The following is a 26,727-nucleotide window of genomic DNA, read 5'->3' on the forward strand; positions in this document are numbered from 1 at the left end:
TTCAACAAAAATCAAAGTGATTCGATAGCAGTGAACTTATCCGAAATTTTGTGTGGGAGGTACCGGATGGATTGGACAAATATAGTCCATATTTGAACCTGATCTATATCTGGTAGATATATTAGGATGTGTAAAGTATGGACCAATTCCGCCACTCCCTTTAAGAGTTATCGTATGAATTTTTGAACTGTTGTGTGGGAGGTACCTGAAGGAGTGGACCGATTTGGCTTATCTTCAAACTTAAACTAAGTTTGGACAAAATATTACTAAGGCCAAATTTTGGACCGAATAGGCAGATCCGTTCTAGAGTTATCGTGCGCACCAGCCAGACAGACAGACAGACGGACGGACAAAATGAATTGTACGATCACTTATATCCGAATAAGGGATGAGTACATAAAGCATAAGATAACTTCAGTGCCCATTTTAGTACTCAAAAGTACTGACTGACCAATTCATTTCTTCTCTACATTACAGCACTCCAGATAATCCCATTATTCAAACAAATACCGGTAAAGTAAAGGGACAGTTAACCGAAGCCCTCTATGGTCAGAAATACTATTATTTCGATGGAATTCCATATGGACAACCACCTGTAGGCGAATACCGATTTAAACCTCCGCGACCAGTTTTAAAATGGCCAGGTATTAAAGATTGCACAAAACCGCCTAATAAATGTTTTCAATGGAATCGACGCACAAAACAAGTAGAAGGATCGGAGGATTGTCTATTTCTTAATGTCAACGTTACAAAACTAGATGCTCGTCCTAAACTTCCAGTTATGGTATATCTTCATGGTGGTGGGTTTAATGCGGGTGATTCTACTCGCCGTGCTTGGGCACCGGATTATTTTATGATGAAGGATGTTGTTCTAATCACTGTGGGCTATCGTATGGGTGCAATGGGTATGTCTATAATTTGAATATTATTTTAATTTAAGGATATATTTGAATTTACTGATATTTTCAGGTTTTACAAAATTTTCTGACAAATCCTTGGGAGTGCCCGGCAACTGCGGCCTACTTGATGCAGTCTTGGCCCTACAATGGATATCTGATAATTGTCATTATTTTAGTGGGGATCCTGAAAACATCACCCTATTTGGCCACAGCTCTGGGAGTCATATGGTTCACATGCTTATGCGAGCACCCATTGCAAAGGGACTTTTCCATAAGGCCATCTTATTGGCTGGATTTCATATGGATCCATTTCCTCATCCCAAATGGCAATATCGTTTGGCCAAGAAATTGGGTTATGAGGGCAGGGAGGAAGATGAAAAGGCATTGTGTCAGTTTCTTACCAATGTGGATGCCTCGAAACTTTTAAATTTTGACGTCTTCACGGAGGAAGAGAAACAGTTGTTTGAAATAATTAGCTTTTATCCATGTTGGCCAACCATGGATGATACAATTATAAGCGAAAATCCGGCAATAGCACAGAGATCAGCATGGAGTAACAACATCCCCATAATGATGGGCTCAAATTCTACAGAAGCTCTGGCTCAGTATAAAAAATTCCACGATGATCCCAAAACATATGAAATGATTAAAAGAAATCCAAGACTTATGTTGCCCGATAATCTGAAAACGTTGAAGGATGACAAGTTGATACGAGAATTGGCAAGCAAAATTAAAGAACTTCATTTTGGAGACAAAAATATGTCAATAGAAAATTTTGACTTAGCTATAATGGTATTTATAGTGATCTTTTTATTGTTCTCGTTAAAACAACTAATCGATATATATATATATATATATATATATATATATATATATATATATATATATATATATATATATATATTTTCCTTGTAGAATGAATCATACAATATGATATACCACGATGAACATCGCCTGGTCCAATCACGTTTGAAATATGCTACTGCTCCCACTTATTTGTATCGCTTTGATTTTGATTCACCCTTTTTCAATTTCTATCGCCAGAGATTTTGTGGGCCCAATGTTAGAGGTGTGGGACATGTCGATGAGTTGGGTTATATTTTCCTCTTACCCGATGCATACAAATTGGACACCAATACACCAGAATATAAGTGTATTGTACAGATGATCGAGACTTTATATGCATTTGCTAAAAATTCAGATCCCAATAATCATCTTCTGCAACCGGCTCACTGGGAACCGTTACAACGCAATTCTGTTCCCTATTGTTTGAATATTGGCTATGAGCGGACAGAGTTTATTCCAAAGCCGGAATATGAGAAATGTTGTGCACGCGATGAAATTTACAATAATTTAACAGATATTGTATTGTATTAGTTTTGAATGTGAGATTCATATTTTGTATTAAAAAGTCCATTTATTTATTTAAATACAACTAAAAGCTAAATAGAATTCAAATTTAATTTTTATGGTTAAGGTTTTTTTGGATTACTTCCTCCATCAAACAAGTAAAACAGTACTGGAGTTGCCCATGAAAAGAATATATATCGCTGTAATCAGAACCACATGGACTGCCTTCGATGAACATGTCAAAATAATCCTCGAACAGCCCTTAAATATAAATTTAAATATATAAATATTAATATTTTTCCAAAAGAAAATATTCAGAAAAAATAACGGTTTTGGAGATACGGTGCGAAATGTATAAAAATTGTCTCATTTTTGCATATATGTATTTTGAAATTTGAGGCAGTAAATGTATTTTTTCGAGCTCATTATTTCTCCAAATATTTTATTCTTGTCCTTACCTACAAATTTGCTTCAGAGGTCAGAAGAATATTCGCATTGATTTCTGAGATATAGCCCCGAATTTCTTTAAAAACTCAATATTAACCATGTTTAGATGGGGCCATAAAATCCGAGCTGGATCTGACAAAACAAAACCCAAATAGGGTTTTATGTCGCTTGGGTCTGTACTTTCAAAAAATCCTAAGTTCGAATTGTTTGCACAAGATCACCTTAAAAATGTTGCACAGTGTATTTTACCATAAATGCCACATTAAGTATTAGTTTAAAGCTCAGATGATTTAGATTCATTATCCAGCTCTCTCCTTGGAATATGTCCAAATATGTAATTGCGTTACCAAAATTGCGACCGTAGCATGACTACAAAAAATGGGATGCATAACCTACTTTTGCGATATCGCCGTTGTTTGACCACCTACTCCAACCTACTTGCAACAATGTAAAGGAAATCTTGTCTTCTTCCATTGACGGGCTTTCCTTTTGGTATACGCCTACTAGAAGCGGAGATCTTTACATATGAATAAAACATTAAGTGCTCTCCACATAAGTTTTTTTGCCCTGAATATTATCCGAACATCACCCACATCAATAGGCTTATTTCTTTGTGAGACGCCCACTAACACCAATATGTCGTTACGATCTGATCAAAATCCCGACCTGTTGTGTGATTACACAAAAAATGGAAAAACGGAGGCATTACCATTGACCAACTACTTTACATCGTTAGAAAGGTGATATTTTCTACTTTCATTATAAGGTTATGTTTTTGGTACACCCCTTATAGAGGCTGAAACATTTACTTTGTAATAAAACGTTGACTTTTTCTCCAAGTATGTAGGTTTTTTGCCTATTCTGACCTCTAAATATAATCCGGCTATCACCAAAATCAGTAGCCTTCTCCGAGACCCCCATTAACCTTCGTGACGATCCGACCAAAATTGCCACCTGTAGCGTGATTTAAAAACACGAAAAATGGGATGCATTACCGACTTTTGCGATATCTCCGATATATAGCCACCACGCCAACCTACTTTGCATCATTGTAAAAATGGGACATTCTACCTTCATAGCCAGGATTTGCTTTTGGAAAGTCCCCACACAAAGCTGTAATATTAGTCACTATAATTAAAATAAACAAGTAAAAAAGTATCAGTCGGCTTTATAGAGATATACCCTCAGCCGATAGAGATATACCCTCAGCCTGCGTGGATTGAAATACATTTTTTTCCAAAAAAAAACTTATGTATGCATGTAAAGCTCAAAAAATTTCAGGGATATCGATAGATAGGGCTTCTTTATCACACTAGCCTGCGAAATACATAATATCGCTGTAAACAGGGCCACTAAGAAAACCTTCGGTAAAAATGCGCAAAGGATCCTCGAACCACACAAAAATGTTGAACATTTGTGTGGGTGATACCACAATGATTGGACAGATATGGCTAAAATTTGAACATAAACTAAGTTTCGACAATATTTAGAGATCCAAAGTTTCGACCAAATCAGTTGCTACGTCTATTAGATAAACGCGAATATTTTATGGTGGAAGTACCGGACCACCAGCACCACCTTCGAATTTCATCAAATATTTGAAGAAATATTACAATATCCAAAGTGTGGACGAACGCAGTATTCGGGTCGAGCCCTGCAGCCACTACATATGGTGCCATAGTGGTTTTTTACAACTTTCGGGCTGTTTTCTCAAGAAGTATGCACTTGCCTCTGAAAAAAACTTTTACTGCCGTAATTGAGGCAGCGAATGCAAGTTGCTTCAACAAAAACCAAACTGATTCGAGAGCAGGGACTCAATTCTTGTTCTATGAAAATTTGAAATGAAAAGTTTTATAAAGGAACTAAATTACAAATGAAAAATTGTATAAAGAAAAAAATATTTTTCATTTCAAATTTTCATAGAACAAGAATCCAGCCCCAGGTCTTAAAGTGAATTTATCCAAAATTTAGTGTGGGAGGTACCCGACGGACTGAACAACTATAGACCATATTCGAACCTGATCTATATCTGGTAAAGTATGGACCAAATCGTTCACTGCCATCAAGAGTTGTAGTGCGCACAATTTTTCCGAACATTTTTGAACTTTTTTTTCGGACGGACAGAGGGACGGACGCACATAGCCAGATCGACTCAGCTCGTCGAGATACTCATTTTAGTATATGAGGAAAAGTCAAAATTTTTTAATATTCCATTTAAAAAAAAAAATATTTTTTTGTTTTTGAATCTACATGAAAGATTTTTGGTACATGGATTGGGAAAAAATTCCCAATCTCAAATCTTGTCGAGATGTTAATTTTGGTTATTGCGCGCAAAAGTTATGGCGGTTTCAATTCTGATTATAGAAAAAATCTTACATTCATTATATTGAGAAACAGTGTTAATTTATGGCTTCCTACATACTACATATTTACTGAGGTCCCACAACGTCAGTGAAAAAGTTGTAAATTTTCGCGGAAATTAAGAAAGATTTAAAAAAAATTGCTGGCTTCCAACTTGTTTTAATACAATTTAAGCTGATTATGCCTCGGAAAAATATTATAAAATATGTACGTAATCTAAACATCTTGAACATTCAGATGTAACCAAATCTGTTTAGCGGTTTGTATATTATAGCAAAAACAAAAAATATATATTGAGAGAATTTATTTTTTTGAAAGAGAACATATTTTTTCAGATTTATGTTGTGAGTTAGTTGAAGAAAATGTAGAAAAATTAGGTCGGAGTTATTCTTCTATTTCAGTTAAATTTCACGCAAAAAACACATTTTTTATTCTGATCACTTCTCGAGTACACGCTAACATATAGCGGAAGATATTGGTAACGTTCAAATAAATTTTGGGTTCCTTTGAATGGGGTATAATCTTCGAATAAAACTGTATCGGGTAATGTTCATTTTGAAATGCGTATGAATCGCGAAATCCTCAAAATCACTTAATGCGCATGCGGTTTGTCAATACGGCGAATTCTTCTCTTTTAATTTGTACACATTTGCCAGGCTTTACTTTGGCGGCTGAGATGTAGGATAGCCTGCAGCGTAGTGTGCAAAAAACGGTATAACGCTTATAATTTGCACAAAGTTCATACACTTTTTATGTGCATCCGATTTCACTATCATCCATGAAAAAATACATCGATCTAAACCTATTTCGATAAAATCCATCAAGAACCGTGGATGTAGCATCACACACTATTTTTGGGATATATCCCATGCCACTAAATTTTTTAAACCGCTGTTTTCGCAAAAATGCGAGTGATGTGTCGCTATTAAATCCGCGATATTTTCAAAAACATTTTTCGGTTTTTACAGTTGCTGTTTTCGCCGTTCTAGTGGATGGATTTTCACGATCTACGATTTATATGATCCGGATCGTCAAAAAACTAAACTATCTTGGGGTCCCAGCACAATCAAAAGGATATTGTAAATACTGTACCCAAAAAATAGGGTTTTTTTTTGAAAAACTATAGCACTAAATTTTGGCCTTTGGCAGTGGATTAATGTAATGCTGTGTGGGCTACATAGTCAATATACATATCAAATTATGCGTAATTGCGAGTACTTTAATCCTATTTATGGTTGTTAGAAAAAGCTGAACGCGCGTCGCGGTTAAATAAAAATACAAAAAACACCTAAAATCTGGCTTCAAAATGTCAGCATACATAAAAGGTGGATGCAGTGGAAATTTTCAAAAGTGGTACATTAGAAGTGTAATCTTCGTTTTGTATTCTTCTACTTTTATTTTCGGCAGATATCCGTACTTTATACGGTTTGACCGGCAACCGAATAACACCGTAAAAAAATCGTTAGCTTCAACGCGTTTTTACCTATTTTTATTCATTTACGCGGTCATAGGCTTTACATAAATTAACTTTTTTAGCCACATTTTTGAGCTTCGATTAAAAACACCTAATTTGGTCTATCTATGGCCATATTTTGTGGTAGACTTGAATAGTTCGCGTAATATAATCGTGCACACCTTGGCTTCATCAATGTTAAATTTTTTTGACTTTCCCTCATATACAAGTATGGGTCTACGACCATTATTTCGATGCGTTACAAACAATTTTTACAGTGTTTTATTTAACTTGCTTTGGTGTCCGTTTAGTTCAAATCTGGTAACTCATTTTTAACACAGTTGCAGTTGACCAATCGAACTAAAACTTTGCACATTTTTCAGATTTGGATGACAATACATGAATATGAGACCAAAACCAATATGGGTCCATTTTTTCCTATAGCCCCCATATAGCGGTATCACCTGATTTCAGGTGTTTTGAGGATTTTGTCTTCATTTTTTTCGAATTGACTGTAATTTGGCATTTGAATTTCCCAATTGCACAGAAACTCCCCCACCAAAAATTGTGGACACGGGTCAGATTTTGGTGTAGCCACATATAACGGTACCACTCGGGCAATTTAAAGTTTTTATCTACATTTTGGGCCTAAATTGACTGTAATTTGGTTATGGACTTCTCAGTGGTCAAAAAATGTATTTAGTAAAAAGTTAAAAATAAAAAAAGTAAAAAAGTAAGTTTTAGTGTTTTATTTATAAATGCACTTAAAGCCAGGGTTTCAGAGTCGGAGTCTACGAGTCGGAGTCGAGCAATTTTGCTGGAGTCGGAGTCTGAGTCGAAAAAAATAACTCGACAATATGTTTTCCACATACTCGGTTTATTTTATTCTTATATGTATGAAAAATATGCGAACAATAATTGTTTTTTGCCCCTTTATTCATATTTTAAGAAACTGTGAAAACATGTAGGCAAAAACTATATTATACTCAATTAGAGAATGAGGCAGATGATGTTTACTATCATTTGAGCTCCACCATAATCAAAGTTTATTTTGCAATTTCAGCATGTCTGTTGAATTCGGTACGGAGTTTTAAGTTATATATTTTAAATTCGCCACAGAATTCTTATCGAACCGAAATGTTTTAATTTTTCATATTGTTCCTTATATAGGTCAAAGTTTTTATAGCCCCTTCATGTTGACAATATTAAAAGCTTAAAGATTTTCTCACGGGGAAGGGTGTCAGTGGAATATAACTTCGGTTTTATTGAGTGTTAATTTTAATGGTATAATTTCAAGATTGGGTGACGTAGGGGATGAATGATACCAAGCAACGGTCTTGACCGGCATTAACATGGCAAATCCCAGGATTTATCTTGGTCCCTCTTTCATCTCAAGTGGACACTGACCTCCCCGTGGTGTCACCTGGGGAGCAGCCTTTAACATCCGTTGAAGGTAGTGAGCTAACATGTGCCGCGCGTTCACCCATAAGAACGTTAAAAACTTGGGTTGGGCGTTGGGCTAGTAACTCACCCCGTCAAAACACCGCCTACTATGAAAAACAAAGAAAAAGAAGAAAAACAAACCCCTCTAAAGTTGACGAACCCCGCAAACGTTTTAAGGACCATGATCTGCGAATCTGCACCTGGAATGTCAGGACTCTCTACAGAGCAGGTGCAATTTGCGCACTGGCGGATTTACTTGACAAGTACAATGCTGATATTATCGCCTTACAGGAAGTGCGATGGAACCGGACAGACGTAAAAATAACAAACGATTACGCACTATATTATAGCTTCCATGAAACGAAACATGAGCTACATAGGTGTTGGATTTATGGTAAAAAGGAGGCTTAAAAATCTCGTCTCCAGCTTCACTCTTGTTGATGAAAGAATTGCCACAATCCGAATAAAAGCAAAGTTTTTTAACATCAGTCTCATCTGCGCCCATGCCCCGACCGAAGAGAAAAATGAACAGACCAAGGATATATTCTACGAGCGCCTAGAAAGAGCATATGACCGCTGCCCTGGCCATGACATTAAGATTGTTCTAGGAGATTTTAATGCTAAAATTGGGAGAGAAAATATCTTTGGTCCCACGATCGGAAATTTCAGCCTTCATGATGTAACATCCGACTCGGACCAACTCTTGATGTTCAGAACTACAATTTTGAGGTAGTAAATGACTTTATTTACCTCGGCACCGCCATAAATAAAACGAACAACATCAGTTTTGAAATCAAAAGAAGAATAATATTGGCCAACTGATGCTACATTGGTCTAAGTAAACAGTTTAAAAGTAAAACCACCTCTAGTCAAACAAAACTTACGCTCTACCAGACACTGATACTACCCGTACTTATGTATGGATCTGAAGCATGGGTACTTGCGAAAGCAGATGAGGCAGAACTTGGTGTGTTTGAGAGAAAAATTCTTCGAAAGATTTATGGACCAATATGCGTTGACGGTGAATACCGACGTCGTATGAACCACGAGTTATACCAGCCGACCGACATCGATATAGTAAAACGTATCAAACGACAACGATTGCGTTGGCTTGGCCATGTCAGCAGGATGGATACAGATGCCCCCGCCATAAAGGCATTTGAATACGAGCCACTCGACGGTATACGCCCCAAGGGAAGGCCAAAACTCCGATGGAAAGACCAATTTGAAGAAGATATCGCAGAACATGGCATCCAAAATTGGAGAAGTAAAGTAAAAGATTGGTGCGTTTGGAAATCTATTCTTAGTTCGGCTTATGGAACAAGACGTTCTGTTTAATACAAAAGCCATCTAAGTAAGTTCAGGATTTATATGCAAGCTCTGCGAAACCCTGGTTAAAACTAGAAAATAATTTGTCGCTTAGCCTCAATAAGTATATTCTTCCTTATGATGGAATATCTTATATAAAACACTTGCATTTAAATAAAAAATGGTGGCAAAATTAAACGGAGAGATTCCATCATGAAACGACAAATTATTTTCTAGTTTTAAGTGCATTTATAAATAAAACACTGAAACTTAATTTTTTTTAATTATTTTTTATTTTTATATTTTTTACTAGATAGCTAATAAAAAACAAAAAGTACAAAAAAGATTTTTCTATTAAAGAAGTTATAGTTATTTCTTTTCATATAGTTTTTACAGAATTATGCTTTTTCAAGGAGCGATATCTCTGGAAACGCTGCTCAATCACAAGATATACTGAAATGTTTTGCTGATGAACAGCATCAACACAGCACAAAATATAAGGAAATCAAAAATCACTTTTTAAAAAGTGTCCGATTTCACTCAGAAATCCTCATATATACTTTATGCGGTTGCAAATGATTGAGTTAAAACAGAAAACATATTTAATATTTGGAGGTTATATTAAGTTTGTTTTCTGTTTTTAACTACTGTGGACGGCGTAAATGGATTGCCAAACTAATATTCAAATTTTAAGAATTCCTTCCAAATTTCACTAAATTGATAGAAAATAACATGCTTCAATGCCTTTTATTAGTCCCTATGGATGTAATTTATATTGTCGGTAATTATTTAATTGCTTTATCATTTTATCGCAATATACACCTGCAGTAAATTCACATTTTCTCAATACAATTTACATGATTAATAACTATTTAACTGAGAACAAACAAATGGAAAGATAGTTAAGAAGTCTTATCACTCACTTTACTTCAGTCATGAGCATAAGGCGACTTTAAAGTTGGTGTCAATTTCTCTTTCTTTTTTGAACCGTCAACAAATCAACGTTTATGCAATTTTTTTATTAATAAAATGTATTAATTGAGATTATAAATGAGTTTAGAGTGCATTTATGTTTAAAATATGTTGAAATAAGTAAAGAAACATCAAGAAAAATGCAATTTTAGATTTCCCTCTCTCGCGATTTCGCTCACCACTGCTTTACGAATAAAACTCTCCGAGTAACCAAAAACACTTTTCCGTATTATCAATCGATATTTAAGAGAGTAATGCTTATCAACTTTCTTTTTCGTACCAACAAATTACATGTATTCTCTGTCACTTCGTACTTGACATATACTTTCTTGCACATCATTGTTTAAAACTAATAAAACGCTCTCTCAGCGGCGATAACGTCAAGTGAGAAGTAGATTTAATTCTTTTTTTTTCAAAAGATAACAAACTAAATTTTTTACAAAACCTTTCCGTGGGTATGGGAAAGAAGCGACTTTTTGTTTGTTAATCTCAGTCCGGTGTCAAACGTTGTAGTGTTCACATCGCCATGAATGAATCGTAAGTTTATTGTGGAAAAGTCATTGCTGCAACAACAACAATAACAATTACTTTATTAAGCTATATTATAAAGTTACCTGTGGGTCAATTAAAAGGCACTGCCAGAACGACCATTTACGATGACAACTATTACAGTTTTGAGGGTATTCCGTATGGTAAGCCTCCGGTGGGAGAGTTAAGATTCAAGGCACCACTGGCCGCTGAACCATGGACTGGAGTTAAAGATTGTACAGATTTTAATGTGAAACCCATACAGAAAAATCCTATGACCGGTGTTGTTGAGGGCTCTGAAGATTGTTTGTATTTGAATGTGTATAGCAAACGAGTAAGTATAATAATCAAAGGAAATTGCAGAGGTCGGATTTAAGTACATATGCAATAAATTAAATAAATTATTGTATTGTAGTTGGACTCCCCCAAACCTTTGCCGGTATTAGTTTGGATATATGGCGGCAGTTTTCTGTTTGGAGAAGCAACGCGTCACATGTATAGCCCTGATTATTTTATGAGTCAAGACGTTGTGGTGGTGACATTAAATTATCGGCTGTGCTCACTAGGTAAGCGAGTCGTGCTATCTACAGTTATCAAGAATTTTTGCGAGTAATTGTGTGTACTTCAGGTTTTCTTAGTGTTGAAGATTCCTCAGTCCAAGTGCCCGGCAATGCTGGTATAAAAGATCAGGTTTTGGCATTAAAATGGGTCAAACAATACATTCAGCATTTTAATGGAGACCCTGAGAACATAACTGTATTTGGCGACAGTGCCGGTGGAGCATCGACACATTTTCTAACAGCCACCGAACAAACGAAAGGATTATTCAGTAAAGCCATTTGTATGTCGGGCACAATGTTCAACAATTGGGCCATAACTCCACCCAAGGATTATGCTTATCGCTTGGCCAAGACTCACGGATACCAGGGAGAAAATAATGACAGCAAGGTTATAGAGTTTTTGCGTTCACTTGATCCTGCAAAATTGGTTTGCCATGATTTACTCAATGATGAGGATAAAAGAAATGGTGTTTCTTTTGCTTTTGGACCATGTATTGAACCATATGTCTCAGAGTCCTGTGTAGTACCAGAGCATCCTCGTAAAATGATGGCAACAGCTTGGAGCAACGGAATACCCGTAATGTTTGGTGGTACATCTGATGAAGGTTTACTTATGTATCCGAAGCTGAAAATGTTTCCTCAAATGTTAAAGGCTTACACACTCGATCCCGAGAGATTGTTGCCCTATGATGTAAGGGCGAATAATGATAGAGAGAAGAATTTACAATTAGTCAAAAAGTTGGCCGAAAATCATTTTGGTGATAAGCGGCCAGATGAATGTGATTTAAAGACAATTATATATGTGAGTATTGGAGTGGAATATCTTTTGAAAAAAATCACTAATTCTACTTGTTTTTAATTTGGAATTCATTGCTAAAACTTTATTAAAAAAACTTTTTTTATAAATTATTGAATTTTTCTGTTTTTGTCGTTTAGTATTCTGGCATTAAAATGTTCTGGCATGGCATTCATCGCTCCATATTATCGCGTCTAAAACACTCCACTGGCCCAACCTATTTATATCGCTTTGGATTTGATTCACCCACTTTTAACCATCATCGTAAGAGATTCTGCGGTGATGACATTAAAACTGGTGTTGCCCATGCAGATGATATTTCCTATCTTTGGCACGCATTTTATTCCTGGAAACTGGAAAGGGATACCAAAGAATATCAAACCATCCAAAAATTGGTAAAGATTTTTGTAGACTTTGCAAAATCAAACAAACTGGATGAATTTGAATTGCATGGTTTGCCTACTGAAAATGTATTAATAAAATGGAAACCAGTCCAAGCTACCGATCCGTATGAAGCATTGAATATAGACGATATTGTTGAATTTAAACTTATACCAGAAAAGAAAGATCTAATGGTTTGGGATACAATTTATCAACCAGATCAATTATGTTGAAGATTTAGAATGTGATGATTCCTTTTTGTAAATAAACCATTCTGTGTAAATAAAGTACGATTGTACCCGAAAATGCTAATGCTTAATTGTATACTAAAATTTAATACTTTCTTTCTTTCTTTCTTTCGGGAAAATGCAACTGCTCATATTTTTCTTAGGAAAACGCCTCACTGAGAAAAAAATTCCCTGAAGAATTTATAATATAATTGTTCTAAAAAACATTCCGGAAAGGACAAGGGAGACTTCTCTCATATTAATGTGCACCCCGCACAGAGTACGAACGGCATGTCTTAAGGGGTTATCCCTACTTGTCAATTTCAAAAATTCGAAATAATTGTATTGGCTTATTTTGAAGTACTGGTAGTATAGAGTGTCAAGTCGATCTTTGCATAATTTTAATGTACCACACGTGGCTACCTGTTGGGAATTCCCTGAAATGAATTCTATTAAATTCTAATCCATATGGTGAGGTAGAAGTCATAAAGAAGGAATGTATCGGACACGTCTGAAAGCGTATTGGGTCCCGCCTTCGAAGATTAGTAAAAAGTAACAAAAAGCTTGGAGGCAAAGAAATGTTGGTAGGAAAATTGATTGACAAGCTCACTGTCTACTATGGACTTGCAATTCGACGTCATTCGAATTCAATTGATGATATACATAAGGCAATATGGGCGACATTTGATCATTACAGTTCAAGCGATACAAATCCACGTCACGAGAGATCTCCAACCGGTGAAGACTCGTGGTGTTAATATCAACGGGCTCGGGCAAGAAAAGAGGCATTCATACACGATTACAGACCACTTCCATCAAACGTTTTGGATGCTATTAGACCTACATAGAACGATCTACGTAAAGAGTCTTTACTCGAAAGAGGCGTCGGCGACTTCAATCAAAATAGCAACGAAAGCTTCAATCAACTTATTTGGAAACTTTGCCCAAAACCATTTCAAGTGGAGCACTCGTTGTAAATTTAGCAGCTTACATTACGATTGGTCTTTTTAACGAAAGTACAAAATCATTGTTATTTTATTTGTGCTCGATCGGAGTGAGCTGTGGACAAAACGCACACGAATATGGTTAAAAATTTACCAAGCACGAATTGCACTGGCAGCGAGACCTGCGGAAGAATGTTGCGAAGTCAACACCAAATTTCCATTTTACAAGCTGCATCGTCGGCGAAAGATGTCCTATATGGACCGGGAATTTTACCAAGAATACGATTTTTATTCATGTAAACCGAAAAAAAGTAAAACGCGTTTTTCTCGAAATGCCGTTTATGAAGCCGGTGTCAACGATAGCTCGCAAACGGATAGATCTTCGTATATTTTGGTGAGCTTATTAAATATTATGTCTTTAAGCGAGACAGATTTTTTTAATTCTTTTTTTTTGCAGAATTTTTGGGCAAAAATTGGTCCATATTTTCGTTAAAATCGAAATTTTGACTTTTATAGGTCCTATTTTTGTTAAAATATATTTTTGAAAATTCTGTCTCGCTCAAAGACAAGATTAGGTTTTTAAAACGCGCACAAATATATATGAAGATCGTCCTATTCGTTTTTGAGCAAGCGTTGGCACCGCAATTCTTAGGAAAATGTAAAAAAAATTGTATTTAAATGCCATCCCTATAGAAGAAAAAAGCCGCATGCGAAAATATTTTTGAAAAAAAAACGCGCAATTTTTTCAAAAATATTTTCATTATTTAAGAAAATAAAAAGTTTTTGTAAAAATATGCAAATACTTTCTGAAAAACAAACAAGTAAAAAAGAATCTGTTGGCTTTGCCGACAGCGATATACGCTCAACCTGTGTAAATTGAAACACCTTTTTCCCAAAAAACTTATGTATTTATGGTGTTTCAAAATTTTGGGCGTATAAACCCACAAAATTTTTGATTGGGGTTAAAGTTCAAAAGTTTTGCGAAGGAGATACTTAAATGAATCGACCGACACAGACCATGGGTTTGCTATAGGGGGTTTTACCCCCTTTGGGCTGTTTTCTCAAGAAGTATAGACTTGTCCCTGAAAAAAACTTTTACCATCATATTTGAGGCAGCAAATGTAAGTTGCCTCAAAAAAATCAAAGCGATTCGATAGTAGATCTTTAAGTGAATTTATCCGAAATTTTGTGTGGGAGGTACCGGATGGTGTGGACAAATAAAGTCCATATTCGAACTTGATCTATGTTTGGTAGATATATGAGGATATGTAAAGTATGGACCAAATCGGCCACTCCCTTCAAGAGTTATCGTGCGTACAATTTTTCCGAACGTTTTTAAACTTTTGTGGGAGAGGTACCTGAAGGAGTGGAACGATATGGCTTATCTTCGAACTTAAAATAAATTTGGACACAATATTACGAAGGCCAAATTTTGAACCGAATCGGCAGATCCGTTCGAGAGTTATCTTGCGTTCCAACCACTACACACGGTGTCATAAGGGTTTTTTGTAACTTTCAGGCTATTTTCTCAGGAAGTATGGACTTTCCCCTGATGAAACTTGTATCGTCATATGGGGGGCAGTGAATACAAGTTGCTACAACAAAAAACGACGCGATTCGAGAGCAGGACCTAAAGTGAACTTTTCCAAAATATTGTGTGGGAGGTACCCGAAGAGTTGACCGCTTGAGTGCATATTGGAACCTCATCTAAGTCTAGTAGAAATTTCACAATGTGCAAATTATGGAACAAATCGGTTACTCCCTTCAATAGTTATCGTGCGCACAAATTTTCCGAAGATTTTCATACTTTTGTTGGGGAGGTACCGGAAGGAGAGGACCGATATAAACCATCTTCAAACATACACAAAGTTTGGACCAAATATTACGAATCGGTTGATCAGTTCGAGAGTTATCGTGCGCTCCAGCCAGACAGACGGACGGACATTGCTAAATCGACTCCAAATTGTCTGAAATGGATTACGTCAAAACATAATTGGGGTCTAAAGCCATTTTGTCCGGATGGAAGTGTATATACCCTCGTTAGCATTAATGCTGAGGTATAAAAAAATAATAATATGTATACGAAATGTCTTCGTCGAATACCAAAGTATGGTAAAACTTCTCCGAACTGATACGCCATAATGTCATATATTAGACAAGAAATAATTTTGAAATTAAACAAGTATAAAAGCGTTATGTTTTTCCGGTCCGAACTTTCTACACCCTCCACCATGAAACACATATAATTTAATTTTCCTCCTGTCCACAACTTTAAATCGAGATATTTTGTGACCACCAAAACCCACATGCTTATATAAGGTCAGAAAACGTATCAAAAATTTTCTGCAATAGGGGCCACCTTTATATGGGGGCTATATCGACTTTGAACGTAAAATGTGAAAATATCAGTGTTGCGCATATCAAAAGAAACAAATCGACCATTACGCATTAATTCAGGTTTTGAATCCATTACAATTTTTTAAAATGTAATATTTTGTGTCCTGTTGTTCTTTGTTATGTACAGAGAGCTTTCGACAAGTTGTTTCTGTACTTTGTAGTTGGATGGGATAACAACAACAGTATTGACTGTTCCTTGAGAATGGGGAGTGCAAAATAAAAGCAACAACGGAATATTATTAACAATTGTAGTCTTATCGGTTTTAATTAGCTGTACTTTTGACTTAAATTAGTTGTTTTGGGGCACGTTAGTGTCATTTTTGCACAAATTTGCATTTGTTATCCTAAGAGGCTTGCCATCTCCTACCACTTTTGCCATGGTCTGGGGAAAATATAATACCCTCAAATCAAAAATTTTCCTCTATATAAAATCTTAAATTGTAAAATATTCATTCGGAAAATTGTTTGCGGAATAATAAAATAGTTAAACAACCGAATATTGGTAAACACAACACATCCCGGTGTAAACCCTTGATTAGTTCGCCCTAGATTAGTTTGCGGAAGAAGTTTTGAAAATAATTTAAAAACAAAACACCGGTCAAGTAGCCATTGTTTCAACCAACAGTGGGTAAAATGAAGTCATAAAGCTAAATAATTCAGGTTTTTTTTATTGTTATCAAATCTTATTTGTAATATAAATTACTAAGAATAAAACAAAAAATGCATATTGGGTCGTTTAAACCGTATTAAACATTAAATTATCTGTCAGTGTTTCATTAATTGTTTTCCTTTGGGTATGACAATGGTTTCTTGGCCAGTGTATAACATTTTCTGCGAACGAATCTAGAGCATATATTGGAAATAAGAGCCCCAACTAGCCCTTGGAAGTTCCTATTCGCATTATTTTTAAAGTTTCGCCAACGTTTTTAGCCACAATGTGCCGATGTCCTCAAGGTTTTAAACAAGTATGTATTGTGTTTACCAATATTCGGTTATTTAACTTTTTTATTATTCGGCAAACATAAGAACGGCGCCACCGTGGTGCAATGGTATGCAAATCCGCCTTGGTCCATATATCATTAAGCTAATATGAAACGGGGTGCACTCATTGATATGAGAGGAGTCACCCTTGTCCCGCCTGGGATGTTTGTGGAACAATTAAACATAAGAACTGTTGATACTAAACCACTTTCCGAATGAATATTTAACAATTTAAATTTTGCATATAAGGGTAAATATTTGATATGAGGATACTACAATATTTCCCCCAGACCCTGGAAAATTGGTAGGAGATGGCAACTCTATTAGGATAACGAATTCAATTTATTCCCAAATTGACCCTAACATGTCCCAAAACAACAAATTTAAGTCAAAAGTGCAGCTAATTAAAACCGATAAGACTACAATTGTTAATAATATTCATTTGTTGCTTTTGTTTTCACCCCCATGCTCCAACCATCCCATCCAACTATCAACAACTTGTCGAAAAACAACTGGACACAAAAAAATACTTGTAAAAATTTGTAACGGAACCAAACATTTAATTAATCCGTAAAGATATTTTGTAAACTGTGGAAAACTCAATTGTCAAACTACAGGCTGTTCGGTTAAAAAAAAAACGTCGCAAAAACACGCTTTACCGAAACGTGGACCTATGTTAACCATTTTTGGTTGTGATATTTTGTGAACCTTAAACGTCAAAATAAAGGTAATTCGGTCAAAAATGTTGCTAAGACCCTCAAATACCGAAAATCGGGAGGTACAATTATATGGGGGCTATACCAAAACATGGACCCATGTTGAACATTTTTAGTGAAGATGTTTTGTTACTTCTGGGCACCTCAAACAAACAATTTTGATAAAACCCTCAACACACCGAAAGTAGGGAGGTACCGTTACATGGGGTCTTTACTGAAACATGGATCTATGTTGACAATTTTTGGTGGAAACATTTTGTGACCTTTGGAAACGTCAAGCGTCAAATTGCAGGTAGTTCGGTCAAAAAATGTTGCTAAACCCCTCAAAATACCGAAAATCGAGAGGTGCCGTTAAATGAAGGCTACAGGGAGTGGACATTAACGAGACATGTTGACAATTTTTGTGGAGTTATTTTGTGATCTCTGGGAGCTTCAAACGTCAAATTACAGGTAGTTCGGTAGAAAAAATGTAGCTAAAATCCTTAAAATACCGAAAATCGGGGGGTATCGTTAAATGGCGGCTATACCGAAACGTGAAACTACATATGAAATCACGAGGGTTGATGAAAGAGAGACTTGTTTCTGTTGACGTCATCTGGTAAGCCATCGGCTCCTGCGGCCTTATTATTTGTCATCCGATTTATTGCTGTGCTTATTTCATCTTGGCTGGGCGGTATACACTTAAAACCATCTTCAGGGAGTGGATCTATGGTATTTTCATCGGCAATACATATATCCAATAACGCGGTTACCATCAGTTTGGAAAACAAATATTTTTTTATAACCTGGGCGCTCTAGCGGTACCTGTACCCGTTGATTTGTTGGTCTTTGTAGGAGGATGTACCAAAACCATCATTTTGATGTTTCACACTTTGGTAGAGTGTTCGGATTTCACTCTGGCTGCTGTACATCTCAATTTTTTCACACTTCCGCTTTTCGATTTCGTTCTTTTTCCTGTGTTTTTCATCCCTCTTTGACAGTAGTTAGCCTCATTAGCCGTATTTTTCTCTTCTGTAGCAGCACGATACTCATGGTTATGGGTTTCTTGGTGGAGGCCTTTGATATCCATATATGGATTTGGCGTTTTTTGCACCGAATTATCGGAACTAGGGCAAGTTGAGTGGAGGATGTTGTGGCTATCACTTGTGATTTTGAATTTCTGATGTTTTGCCTTTTCATACTTTTTTCAACTTTTATTCGGAAATCTACTTTTGCTGCAATAAGGTAGTGATCAGGGAGGGTGTGTTTTTCTTCTTTTTTTATAGTATGATTTTATATGAATGATTACTCACCAGATGCCCCAAGTTTTTATCGGTATTTTGGGTGAACGATCTGCACATGTTAGCTTAATACCTTCAACAGGTGTTATTGACACTTTTCTTTACGAAAAGTACTGGTGATGTCTATGAATTACCTTTGCTAAACACATTTAATAACGTCGCAAACACAGTACAATTGAGCTTTTAATTGTCCAAAATAAATTGAGACCCCTTAAAGTAAAAAACAACGTGCATGTCAACAAAATATTATCTGTTGTTTTTTTTTATATAAATTTCGTCGTATTCAAACAAAGATTTTCAGAGTGTTAAGAAGTTGCCAAAACAAATGACAGACTTGTGAGTCTCTTAATAAAATAAGTCGCTTAAAATCTTGGCTAATAATATGATTGGAAGTCAACTATATCATGAGCTTACATTGCCTGTTGGACGTATACGTGGAGTCGCCAGGACATCAATTTACAATGATACTTATTACAGTTTCGAGGGCATACCATATGGGCAACCACCCTTGGGAAATTTGCGTTTTAGAGCCCCTCTACCCGCACAGCCATGGACAGGTGTCAGAGATTGTACAGATTTTAATATTAAACCAATACAAAAGAATAAACAAACCGGTAATGTTGAAGGTTCCGAGGATTGTCTTTACCTGAATGTCTACACAAAGAAGGTGAGTAATGACAAAAACAATATTTGGTGTAGTCGGCTTTGTAATATCCGATAGATAATGATATAATCTTCAAAAAGATAGAAATATAAGAAGACTTCTCGTTCATTATTATTTATGTTATCATTATTTATATTATTTCCAAAACGGTTATTTCAGCTATATTCGTTGATCCTCCTACCTGTAATGATTTACATATTCGGTGGCGGATTTAACAGTGGTGCAGCTACCAGATCCCTGTATAGTCCGGATTATTTTATGAGAAAAGATGTTGTTGTTGTCACACTTAACTATCGTCTTGACTCTTTGGGTAAATTATAAAATTTGTATTTCAGTTTGTTTGAATCGTGGTGAGTTTTTTATGGAATATTTAAAATGCGTCTACCCTCTGCAATTTGAATTAAACAATTGTACGAATAGCAATCCACTTCCAGGCAAAACGAATCAAATATTTTTCCAAAAACAGAATTTTGTGGTCTGTTTCAGAACTGCAAGAATCGACAAATTTTTACTATATTCCGTTTTAGATATCACAAAGTTCAAATTGTTATAGTGATAAAAATGAGTAGCTGCAGGCTCTGGAACAGACATTTGGTAGTAGTTCGAACGAATCGTCTTAGTGAAATCGGCCATAAATGTTTCCTCTTTGTTTAGGCTTCCTTAGCGTTAAAGATCCGAATGTAAAAGTTCCTGGTAATGCTGGACTCAAGGATCAAATATTAGCACTGAAATGGATCAAGAAATACATACGCTACTTCAATGGAGATCCCGAAAATATTACCCTGTTCGGCAATAGTGCTGGTGGAGCTTCAGTACACTATCTTACGGCTACAAATCAAACACGAGGTTTATTTCATAAAGCCATTTGTATGTCCGGTACAATGTTGAACTCCCGCGCCAGTACGCCACCCCAAGATTATGCCTTACGTTTGGCCCAACAACATGGTTATACGGGAGATGATAATGATGCAGAAGTTGTAAAATATTTACAATCTTTAGATGTCGAAAAATTGGTAGAACACAATTTGCTAACTCCAGAAGATCAGCGAAATGGTATAAGATTAACATTTGCACCTGTTGTGGAGCCATATGTGGGTGAGGATACAGTGGTACCAATGGAACAGAGCCTACAATTGAAATCAGCTTGGGGCAATAATATCCCAATACTGTTCAGCGGTGTTGTGGATGAGGGACTGCTTTTGTATTCTCAGCTGAAGAACTTTACGGAAATTGTTGAATCTTTCCGCGAAGATCCACCAACAATATTGCCTTACTTGGTCAAACAATACAGTGATGAAAACACCAGTTTGGTATTAGCGGAAAAGCTTTTTAATTATTACTTTGCGGATCAAAATGTTAGCCTCAGCAATGTCATTCAGGTAAGTGCAACTCAGACAGCCAAACTATGATGATGCAGTGCAAAATTTATAAATTTCATTATTATTTTTTATTTTTTTTTTTTCAGTATTATACCATGCGGGATTTCTGGCATGGTCTGCACCGTTCACTACTATCACGCCTTGCCTATGCCGAGGCCCAAACCTATCTCTATCGATTTGCTTTCGATTCTCCGACATTCAATCATTATCGACGAAAACAAACCAATGGAGAAATATTAACTGGAGTCGCACATTCCGATGATTTATCTTATTTATGGTATGGTGACCATTCATGGCAATTGGATCGGTGTTCCCCAGAATACCAGACAATTAAAAGGATGGTGGATATATTTACAAATTTTGCAGCTAGTCGTGATTATAATTATCAGTTAGTTTTCGAAGACGATTTGTTTCCTTTTATTTGGTGGCCTTTCAAAAGCATTGATCCATATCTGGCTTTAAATATTGGGAAAAAGTTAGATATTATTGAAATACCAGAAAATAAAGATCTTCAAGTATGGGATTCAATGTATTCCCATATTAGAGATAAATTGTATTGAATTGAGTAAAAATGTTTTCTGAGTTAAAACAAAATACCAAAAAAAAAAAAAAAAAGATTTCAAATTGTGGTAGATAATTCAAATTGGTTAGAAAAATTACATATATAAAAATACATAATTATTGGTTAAGTATTTGGATAAATTTAGTCAAATGTTACGAATATATTATTTCATTCATTATGTTAAAATATAACCTTACTACTCTAAGCTATTGACACCATAGGTGTGAAGAATCACTTAATTTCAAATAATATTCAAATTATTGTTATCTTTAAAAAATGCAGGCAAGAGTTATTTGAAAATTATTTATATTTGCGATAACAAAAGTTAATTGTCATTGTACTAAAACACAAATAGATTTATTTGTTAAAGATTAGAAATGTTGTGTTTAAGAGAAACACGCACTCTTACAAAAGAATTCGTAGCATATTCTCTTATTTGGAAAACATATGTTTTTCGTTTTGTTTTGAATAACGCATTCTCCTTCTCTATCGAGGAGACTTATACTGGAAAGATGTTTCAATACACATTTCCCTTCACATAACAATGTGTTGGTATAAATTAACCCAAAGCTGAATTTTGACTTTACAACTAATATACAAAAAACCTCATCGATCCTAAGCAAAAAAGTTACTGTGGTCAATGTTCAAATTTAAATATTTTTTTAAGTGTTTTTTTATTACACATAAATCACATTATACATGATATACACATACGTCACATAATCCCAAGAGGAACCTATCAACTGGTGTCCTACCGTTACGAATGTACCAATGACACAATTTCAGGTAGAAAATATACATGTAAGCGGGCGGTACTGTTATATGGGGCTATACCAAAATATGTTGTTCGGAAAGTTTTTAACCACTGGGATCCAAACTTAAAAACTTGAATTCGGAAGTAATATTGGGCTATGCGAAAAACGTGGATCTATGTCAGCAATTTTGAACTCTAAATGCCAAATTGCATCTAAATACTTTAAATCGGACGGTACCATTTTATGGAAACTATACCAAGAGATAGACCTATGTCCATAATTTTTGGTAGATAAGCGTTTTGAACTCTAGGTACTCCAGATAAAAAATTATAGCTAATTCGGTATGAAAATGTAACTAAAACTATAGGTAAGTTTTTGAACACTAGGAACCCTTAATGTAAAATGATAGGTAATTCGGTCTGAAAAGGTAGCTAAAATGTTATAATACCTGAAATCTGCCGGTATAGACCTAAGTCCACAATTATAGACCCATGCCCACAATGTGGCCACTAGGTACCCTAAATAACAAATTATGTATTTTGACGTATAATTTGGCACTCAGGGTTTCTAGTATTCAAAAACATCTCCATCAAAAAATATGGACATATGTCCACGTTTATGGAAGCTAGAACAAAACGTGGAACGATATAATTCATTTTTCCAAAATAAATAACCAAAAAGTTAAAACACAAAAAATTATAACTCCCCTATTTTTCAACGGATTTTGTTGGTTTTTCCATTTTCGAAAGTTAGCTTAATTTTCTTTTTGATAAAAAAATAATAATACAGTTTGGTATCTCGTAAGCAGCCTAGAGCATTTTCCTGTTCTCTTAATGTGTTTTTTAACACTTCAATGGCTTTTTCCAAAGATATTAATTGCTCCTTTAAAAGAACAAGTAAAAAAGTATCAGTCGGCTTTGCCGACAGAGATATACCCTCAGCCTTTAGAAACAATTTTTTCCCAAAAAAATGTATTTAGGGGGTTTTAAAAATTGTGGGCGTTTGAACCGACACAAATGTTGATTATGATTAAAGATCAAAAGTTTTCCGGAGGAGATACTAAAAGGAATGGATCGACATTGACCATTATGGAAGTGGATCTCCAGCCACTACATATGGTGCCTATGGGGTTTTTACACCCTTCGGGCTGTTTGTTCAAGAAGTATGGACTTGCCCCTGAAAAAATCTTTTACCATCGTAACTGAGGCTGCGAATACAAGTTGCTTCAACAAAAATTAAAGTGATGTGATATCAGGCCTTAAAGTGAACTTATCCGAAATTTTGTGTGGGAGGTACCGGATGGAGAGGACAAGTATAGTTCATATCTGGTAGATATATTAGGATGTGTATAGTATGGACCAATTCGGCCACTCCTTCAATAGTTACCGTGCGAACAAATTTTCCTAACATTTTTGAACCTTTGTGGGGGATGTACCTGAAGGAGTGGACCCATATGGCTTATCTTCCAACTTAAACTATGTTTGGACAAAATATTACGAAGGCCAAATGTTGGACCGAATCGGCAGATCCGTTCTAGAGTTATCTTGCGCTCCAACCACCTCACGCGGTGTCATAGGGGTTTTTTTGCAACTTTCATGCTATTTTCTCAGGAACTTTCATGTTATTTTCTCGTATGGGGGGCAGTAAATACAAGTTGCTAAAACAAAAATCAAAGCGATTCGACAGATGGCCCTAAACTGAACTTTTCCGAAATTTTGTGTGGGAGGTACCTGAAGGAGTGGACCGATTGAGTTCATATTGAAACCTTATCTAAGTTTGGTACACATTTCAGGATGTGCAAAGTATGGACCAAATCGGTTGCTCCCTTCAAGAGTTATCGTGCGCACAAATTTTCCGAACGTTTTCGAACTTTTGTGTGGGAGGTACCGGAAGGAGTGGACCGATATAGCCCATCTTCGAACTCAAACTAAGTTTGGACAAAATATTATGAAAGCCAAAATTTGAACCGAATCGGTTCATCCGTTCGAGAGTTATCGTGCGCTCCAGCCAGCCAGACAGATAGACAGACGGACGGACATTGCTCTATCGACTCCAAATTGTCTGAAACACATTTCGTCCAAACATACTTGGGGTCTAAAATCATTATGTCGATAAGGCACATTTTGCCCGTATGAAAGTGTGAATATCCTCGATAGCATAAATGCTGAGGGTATAAAAATAGAATAATAGATAATGTAGAGAAATTTTACATGGCTGATGGGTGACGTAGGGGATGGAAGATACCAAGCAACGGTCCTGACCGGTTTTAACATGGCAAAGCCCAGGATTTATCTTGGTCCCTCTTTCATCTCAAGTGGACACTGACCTCCCCGTGGTGTCACCTGGGGAACTGCCTTTAACACCCGTTAAAGGTAGTGAGCTAACATGTGCCGCGCGTTCACCCATAAGAACGTTAAAAACTTGGGTTTGGGCGTCGGGTTAGTAACCCTCCCCTAGAAAAAACAGCCTACTATGAAAAAACGAAAGAAAAGAAAAACAAACCCCTCTAAAGTTGACGAACCCCGCAAACGTTTTAAGGACCATGATCTGCGAATCTGCACCTGGAATGTTCGCACTCTTTATAGAGAAGGTGCAGTCTTCGCATTGGCAGACGTACTTGAAAAGTACAAGACCGATATTACTGCCATACAGGAAATACGATGGATTGGGAAAGACGTCACAACAACACCTAAAGGTGACGCACTGTATTATAGCTGCCATGACGTAAAGCATGAGTTTGGTTGTGGATTCGTAGTTAGTCGGAGACTAAAACATCTGGTATCCAGCTTCACCCCAGTGAATGAAAGACTTGCTGTAATTCGAATAAAAGCTAAATTCTTCAACATCAGCTTTATTTGCGCTCATGCTCCCACTGAAGAAAAGGACGAACAGACCAAAGATATATTTTACGAGCGCTTAGAAGAAACATATGACCGTTGCCCTGCCCATGACATTAAAATCATTCTAGGCGATTTTAATGCCAAAATTGGAAAGGAGAATATCTTTGGCCCAACAGTCGGGAAATTCAGTCTCCACAGTGAAACATCTGACAATGGTATGAGGCTGATAGACTTTGCAGCTGCAAAAAACATGGTAGTTAGCAGTACCAGATTTAATCATCTCGATATTCATAAGGGCACCTGGCTGTCTCCAGATCAGAAAACAAGAAACCAAATTGATCATGTTGTGATAGATGGAAGACATTCATCGAGCGTGTTGAATGTACGATCGTTCCGAGGCGCAAACATTGATTCGGACCACTACCTTGTTGCAGCAAAGGTACGCACCCGCTTAAACGTAGCAAACAAAGTACGAACAGACACAACACGGAAGTTAGACATCGGTAAGCTGCAATCACAACAGATAGCCACAGCATATTCCACTCAACTAGCCCAATTGCTTAATCAAAGCACTCCTCATCCCGATAACATATCAACGCAATGGCAAAGCATTGCCCACTCCATGCAAACAGCCGCAAAATCCATACTTGGATACCAAAGACCTCCACCAAGGAATCCATGGTATGATGAGGAGTGTCGTGCTGCCACCGAAGAGAAAAATGCGGCATATAAGGCTACTTTACAATCCGTAGCAACGCGTAGCGCACGAGAGAGATACAGGGAGAAAAGGAGAGAGGAGAAACGTCTTTTCCGCAGGAAAAAGAGAGAGATGGAAAAGCGGGAGTGTGAAACAATCGAGATGTACAGGAGCCAGAATGAAGTCCGAAAATTCTACCAAAGAGTCAAGCATCAAACTGATGGCTTTGGTACAGGCACATCCTCCTGTAGAGACCAGCAAGGTAATTTGTTAACTGATACAGATAGTGTACTCAGGATATGGAAAGAACATTTTTCAAATCTGTTGGTATCCAATAGCAGCGAAGACGACGAAGATACCACAGTCCCAATCCCAAAAGATGGTATTGAATGTATACAGCCCAGCCAAGATGAGGTAAAGACAGCAATAAATCGGCTGACAAAGACAGCAAGCCATGTCTGAATTTGGTATTCCTGCAAAGCTCATCCGGCTTTGTAAAATGACTTTAACTGACACGAGGTCCTCAGTTAAAATAGGAAAGAACCTCTCCGAAGAGTTTGGTACCAAAAGAGGTTTCAGACAAGGAGACAGCCTTTCGTGTGACCTCTTCAACATCCTGCTAGAAAAGGTTATACGAGAGGCAAACGTCAAAAGAAGTGGCACAGTCTACACCAATAGTCACATGTTACTTGCTTATGCTGATGATATAGACATCATGGGCCGATCAGTAAAAGAAGTAACTGATACCTTTATAAAGGTCGAAGGAGAATCTGCTAAAGTGGGTCTG

The 26,727-nt window shown here is 36.4% G+C and overlaps 2 protein-coding genes across 2 annotated transcripts; both read left to right on the forward strand.

Annotated features, from left to right (window-relative positions):
• The first annotated feature begins 651 nt into the window (after nt 1-651).
• Nucleotides 652-2,276, forward strand: LOC141391803 (esterase B1-like). The gene is made up of 3 exons (XM_073964499.1): nt 652-905; nt 970-1,691; nt 1,815-2,276. Exons 1-3 carry the CDS (start codon nt 782-784, stop codon nt 2,274-2,276), a joined length of 1,308 nt encoding a protein of 435 aa, XP_073820600.1. The 5' UTR covers nt 652-781.
• Nucleotides 2,277-10,621: 8,345 nt separating this feature from the next.
• On the forward strand, nt 10,622-21,658 carry LOC141391384 (uncharacterized). The gene is made up of 10 exons (XM_073964287.1): nt 10,622-10,770; nt 10,831-11,095; nt 11,177-11,327; nt 11,390-12,123; nt 12,258-12,726; nt 16,997-17,031; nt 19,402-19,710; nt 19,867-20,017; nt 20,362-21,086; nt 21,173-21,658. Exons 1-10 carry the CDS (start codon nt 10,760-10,762, stop codon nt 21,644-21,646), a joined length of 3,324 nt encoding a protein of 1,107 aa, XP_073820388.1. The 5' UTR covers nt 10,622-10,759; the 3' UTR covers nt 21,647-21,658.
• Nucleotides 21,659-26,727: the final 5,069 nt, after the last annotated feature.

This window comes from Musca autumnalis, unplaced genomic scaffold (genome assembly GCF_047663935.1).
Source record: "Musca autumnalis isolate F117 unplaced genomic scaffold, ASM4766393v1 scaffold_1, whole genome shotgun sequence".
Lineage (NCBI taxonomy): Eukaryota > Metazoa > Arthropoda > Insecta > Diptera > Muscidae > Musca > Musca autumnalis.